General features: G+C 52.2%; 1 protein-coding gene across 1 annotated transcript in view; it reads left to right on the top strand.

Annotated features, from left to right (window-relative positions):
* Positions 1-5,994, top strand: part of RALGPS1 (Ral GEF with PH domain and SH3 binding motif 1) — a 229,692-nt gene that overhangs the window by 190,536 nt on the left and 33,162 nt on the right. Inside the window, exons 9-10 of the mRNA XM_025051195.1 lie at positions 862-999; positions 3,575-3,668. Coding sequence (XP_024906963.1) covers positions 862-999; positions 3,575-3,668 — 232 coding nt within the window. The remainder of the gene's footprint in view (positions 1-861; positions 1,000-3,574; positions 3,669-5,994) is intronic.

Consider the following 5,994-nt stretch of genomic DNA (forward strand, 5'->3'; position numbering starts at 1 on the left):
AATCTCACCAGTAGTACGGGTACAGTGGCAGTACTCACGGAGGGCTGCTGGAAGGAAGTGCCACCCATTGTCCAGGCACATCCCTGGGGAGTCTGCAGTGTAGCCCTACAGCAAGCCAGTCAGCTGAGAGCTACGCAGTGCATATGTGACATGGCTGGTCCTCGTAGAGTACACATGGCACATCCCTGGCCAGGTGGCTTGCCCTGAATTCCCCCAGGGGGATGCCATGAGACCATGCCGAGGCTCAACACTGGCCTGTCATAGCAATGTTTTTATATCGCATGTTGTTTTCTTATTAAGCACTCTCAGGAGAATTCTCTGTCTAGTTTTAGTTTTTGTATGAGAGACTGTTGCTTTTTTGATTTCTCCTTTTGTCCCTAAGTTAATTTATGATTTGTGTGTGCATGTGTGTGTATACAGAGAGATAGACAAATAGACACACAGCTAAGTGAATAAACAAAAAACTGAATTCAATCCAAGTGGTGTTCTGCTGGATACGACAGCTTAAACCTATTAAACTTCATCGGTTGGTGAAAAACAAGTATTCATTCATCCTTTTTTTGGTCCTGTTATTTTCCAGTTGGGTTACAGGAAAAAACCCTTGTCGCTGAAGAGTATATGAACCAGAAACGCTAAAGTCTTGCCGGTGTTCAGTTTCGGTTATCGCTCAGATGTTCGATTTATAGTGGAGTGATCTCTGTGAAAAATTAGTAGTCAGGATTGGAATTGAAGTCCCAATAGTGTCTCGGTTTTCCAGATAAGTTGCCCTTAATACCTCGTAGCAGAGCAGTTCCGTTCTGTCTCGTTTCGTGTGATTGACGGTGAGTGCCTGCCCTGGTTAAATATCCTCTTTACTTTTAGGGATCTATCTTCTGGATTTGATCTACATCGATTCTGCATATCCTGCCTCAGGCAGCATCATGGAAAACGAACAAAGATCCAATCAGATGAACAATATTCTCCGAATAATTGCTGATTTACAAGTTTCCTGCAGCTACGGTTAGTACCCCTGATTGTCAGAGGTGCGAAATCTCCCATCACTGAAATTTGGGTCCAGCACATTATCAGTGAGAAAGCTCTAGAAACCAGGTCGTCCCCACATCACTCTGCATTTTACTATCTCAAGTATCGGATGTGCTAGACCCTCGGCACGCATTTGATCTTCAGAGACTGTGCAAACTAGATGTTAACCACCATCGTGTTACTGATTGGAAACTGTGGCTGAACACAGATTAGTCGCTTGTGTAAGATCACACGTCCGGGGAGTGGCGGAGCCCAGGTGTGCCTGGCTCCCAAGCCATTCATTCATGAATTCATTCGCGAAGTGCTTTGTGGGCAGGTCCTGGCAGCGCTCCTCCAAGTAGATTCCGGCACCCAGGCTCCTCTGTGTTGTGGCTCTGCCTGAGCTCAGAGTCCACCCCTGAACTCTACATCCAGCTGGCAGACGCAGAGAAAAAAAAAAGGTTTTATGGGCCAGACTTGCATGTGGCACTCATCACGTCTGCCAAGCAAGGCTCGGAAACGTGATCTCGCTGTGGGCCTGAAGGAAAAAGGACATGACATGGTAGGAAACTAGGCAGGCCCTGCCACACGTGACCCGATCCAAAGCGTGACCGTGATGGCGGGTGTCTGAGATGGTCGGAGGAGACAGCTGTTGGGGATGAGGTCAGGGCACTGAGAAGGCAGAATGCTGGACCGGCCGTCCATGTGGGCATTAACTTCACTGAACATGGCGGTGAACTTGGGGGTGTGGAGCTCAGCTGTGGGCCAGGCACCCAGGTCCTCCAGAATGGGCGTGAGTGACCGGGGCCAGCTGGGAGATGTCAGCGGCGAAGGGGAGAATGGGTAGCAGAGTTGTGGGCATGAGCCTCCGCGGAGCAGGGTTCTCACAAAAGGTGGAGGCATGAAAGTCTGGAAGTGTGGCAAAGGGGGCCAAGAAAGGAACCGCCCCATCTGCAGGACGCGGGGTGTGAGCAAAGCAGCAGCAGCAGCCTCCACTTGGGAAGCCAAGGTGGGCTTCCTGCAAGGTGGCTTCACTGAAGCAAAAGGTCTGCTCACAAGCCACCCCACCAGCATCCAGGTCAGCTCTCCTCCCGGCCAGAGGAGGAGGGAGGGGACCTGCTCACAAGCCACCCCACCAGCATTCAGGTGGGGTGAGGTCGGAACTTCCAGATCAGCTCTCCTCCCGGCCAGAGGAGGAGGGAGGGGACTGTGTTCCCAGTGCCGTCCTCGCCTGCCGGGGCCCTTTCCTCTGACGAGTACGTCGACACCTGTCATCCCGCTGGCCAGCAGAGTGATTACAGACACAGCTTCGGGGCCAGACAGACTCAGGTTCAAATCTCGTCTTTGCCTCTTGCACAGTCACTGTCTCCTCTAAGCCTGAGGTTTTCTGGTCAGTGAACGTGATGCGTGCGGAGCCCTTCCCACGCCCCGGCATCTCCTTCGAGCTCAGGAAGTGCTCTCGCTGCCGTCACCTTCACCTGCATCTTCCCCGTCCTCAGCTTCGGGAAGCAGGTGTCATTTCCCCCATTTCAGAGACGAGAACGCGAAGGCTCTAGAGAAGCGGAGCAACCTGTTCTGAACCTCGAACCTCGAATCTCGAATCTCGCGGCTAAGGGGTGGAGCCGGTGCCCTCATGGCCCCTGGACCCCCTCCCCGGCGCCCGAGAGCCTTTCCCGGCTCTTCACAGCCGCCTCCACTGCCTGCGCCTCTCCCCTTAGCTTGGTCTGTCGCACCCGCGGGGAAAGGCAGAGTCCCTGGCACCCTCAGGAGTGCAGTGACCACGCAGGTCTGCGGATTGCAGCTGACGTCAGTCACTCCAGGACAGAGAGAGAGTACAGGGTGGCAGAGGCCGCGGGTGACCTGGAGTCCAAACCCGACTCTGTCACTCCTCAGGGACGTGGGCTTCACAAGTTGCCATGGCTTCTTCCTCTGTGACATGGGTGTGTTATGCCCCCCAAAGGGGACAGGTATGAAGGTCAAAGCAGACGGCTCCCAGAGATGCCTGGGCATAAAGCCCGGCACAGAAGACGCTCCAGCCCCTAGGCGCTTCCCTGCCCTCCCAGGACGCAGCAGCTCCAGCCCACGGGCCAGACTGCCCGGCTGTGCCGGGGTCTGGCTGGGCCCCCGTGCCAGGCTGGGTGGGAGCTGCTCATCCCTTCTTGCATTCTTGTCACTCAGTAGGCAGGTGTGGGGGTGCTTACCCAGTTACCCCAGTGGAAACCTGTTTTAGGGAGCAGACACCTGGCTCTGGTCTGTTCTGGAGACCAACTTTCCCCCAAAGATCCATCTTTCCCCGGCCAAAGAACTATGGTGGCCTCAGGGTGTCGTGTCTGTGGCCCGGCCCTCTCGTGGAGCACTCCTCAAGGGCAGAACTCAGGCCTGATGACCCCTCTGTGTCCAGTGCCCAGCACAGGGCCTGGCCCAAGGGACTGTTAGCAACTGTTGAAATCCTGAATATATGTCCCAATACCCAGGCAGCATCTAGCGCCAAAATCGGTGATTCCTACACTTCTCATTCCGGGCCCAGAGATGCAGAGGGACTGAAGCCTCTGGGTTTGTCTGCCTTTTACAGATCACCTCACGACCCTGCCCCACGTGCAGAAGTACCTGAAGTCTGTGCGCTACATCGAGGAGCTCCAGAAGTTTGTGGAAGACGACAACTACAAGTGAGTGCCCACCCTCTCCTGGCCCTCGTGGGGACCCACAGGGCTGACAGAGGGCCACCGCAGCAGCACCCGCGCCCCAGCCCACAGAGGCACGAGCCTGTCGTGTGACCTCAGACCCCACAGAGCCTGCAGCAGTGCAGACTGCGTGTCCCCCCCGTCCCCACCCGCCTCTGCCCCGGGCCCACGGGCTCCATGGCTCTGAGCAAAGTGTTCTGTGAACTCCCCAGCCTGGCCCTCCCATGGGGTAACGTGAATGCGGACCCCACAGCTGTGTGTGGTGCGGGCTCGGTGCTCCAGGTGCTCGTGGTGACTCTCAGTGCTGAGCAGAAGGGCAGACCTGGCCCTCCCAGACTGCATGGGTAACGTGAATGTGTGTGGTGCGGGCTCGGTGCTCCAGGTTCTCGTGGTGACTCTCAGTGCTGAGCAGAAGGGCAGCTTTCTAGCCATATCCCCGGGCCGGCAAACAGTTTTCTCCACGAGCCTGTTTCATGGACTGAGACGGCTCTTAGCGGCCCCAGCATTCTGCGGGATACGCTCTGACTGGCGCTGGCTGAGGCCTCATCTGCCAGTCACCCTGCTCTGGCTTTCTGTTCTTTCTTCATTTCGCGGCACCTGGGACTTCATCCAGCATTTCTATGTATTTAGGGGGAGTCGGAGGATTTTACATATCAGTTCTGTCTACCACATCGATTGGACAGCCTCTTGGCTCATTGTGAACTTGAGATCAACCAAGAGCCTCAGTACATTTTCATACGACCTGATATTATCAAGACATTTCTCAACCGTCTTGTAATTGCATTTACTCCCCAATTGTCAATTTTACACATATTCCCTTAAATCTCATCTTACTGCTTGCTTCTGCTGTACCATGATTCATTTGAATCCTATTATCCAACGTATTTTTTTTTTTTATCTCTTCCAGTTTTTTATCTGAAAATTTGATCAGCTTGATGACTTGGTCTCCATCTAAGTTACTGAAAACTGTAGAGCTCGCCACTCCCCAGGTGACCTGCGATTCACTCTCCAGGCCTTGGGAATGGCTGTTCAGACAGCTCCACATCTGCCAGCTCTACAGTAGTGTGGTTCTCGGCCCTGGCCGTGAATCAGTCACCTGGGAAGCCTGCTAGCCATCCAGATGTCTGGGGTGGGAAACGTGTATTTTTTCAAAGCCCCCTAGGTGGTTCTAATGATTGGTTGTAAGTCTGGGGACATACACATAACGTCTTCAGTCATTATTGTATGATATTTTGTTAAAATAGAATATGTAAAATTTTGATCTATTACGTAATAGTAACAACGATAGACAAAGGCCAAGGATCATTAAAATTACATTCGCCACAAATCGAGCTCATTTTACTTACAAAGCATTTCGCTATTCCTACAAAAAGTACCCCAGCGTGTGAAATTATTCCCAGTTAGGTTCTGGGATCATATTTTCCATTCGTGTGCCAGGAGTACAATTAAAGAGACAGTAGTTTTTCATTAACACTAATATCCCTTAAGGAGAAAAACTGTCTATAAATACTTCTGACCATGAGATAATCCTTGGACAAGCTGCAGATCGTGAGTAAGTGCTCCTTCCCTCTGAAGGACATTGAGCACTTTTGCTAAACAAGGGTGGGCAGGACTTCACAAAGGCCCTTTGTCGTGGTCCAAGTGGGCAGACCCCAGGGGAATCCTGCCTTGTTGCCCCTGGGGCCCGGACCACTCAGGGGGTCCCTTCCCAGGGAGAGGCTCCCTTCCCTGGCTCTGAGTGGCAGAGGCCTTCAGAGCCTGTGATTCTGGGGGAACCCACACACCACGGCCCAGCTGGAGACTTGCTGCCCAGCCCTGGACACAGCTGCTCAGCTATTACCTCGATGACGTTGCGTTCCTGAAACCCAGCCCCCACACGCTTGGGAAATACTCCTCTGCCAAGGGGCCCACCCAGCGCTTTGTTTTTCTCAGTCTTTATGGTGTGTTCTATTTAAGAAAAAAAACACCCAAATTCCCACCACCTGGGAAGCATGACCATCATTAGCATTATGTGGACATAATTTGGGACATGTTTCTATGCATAGGAAATGCATAGATACACGTAGAGAAGGATAGATCTATTAACATGGAATCCTGCCACCCTTAACTATTTTGAATTGAAAGTATTAACTTTAATTTTATTTTACTTTAACCAGAAGAAAAAAGGAACTGAAATAAAATCGAAGGAGTTGCTGCTCTTTAAATAAATAATTTCCCCACCACAAGAGATATTATTTCCTAAAAGAGCCTTCTAAGATTAACGAAAGAGGCCAGGATAACATCCAGAGGATCGAGTCCTTCAGTTCTGCTG

Source organism: Pteropus alecto, unplaced genomic scaffold, assembly GCF_000325575.1.
Source record: "Pteropus alecto unplaced genomic scaffold, ASM32557v1 scaffold67, whole genome shotgun sequence".
NCBI lineage: Eukaryota > Metazoa > Chordata > Mammalia > Chiroptera > Pteropodidae > Pteropus > Pteropus alecto.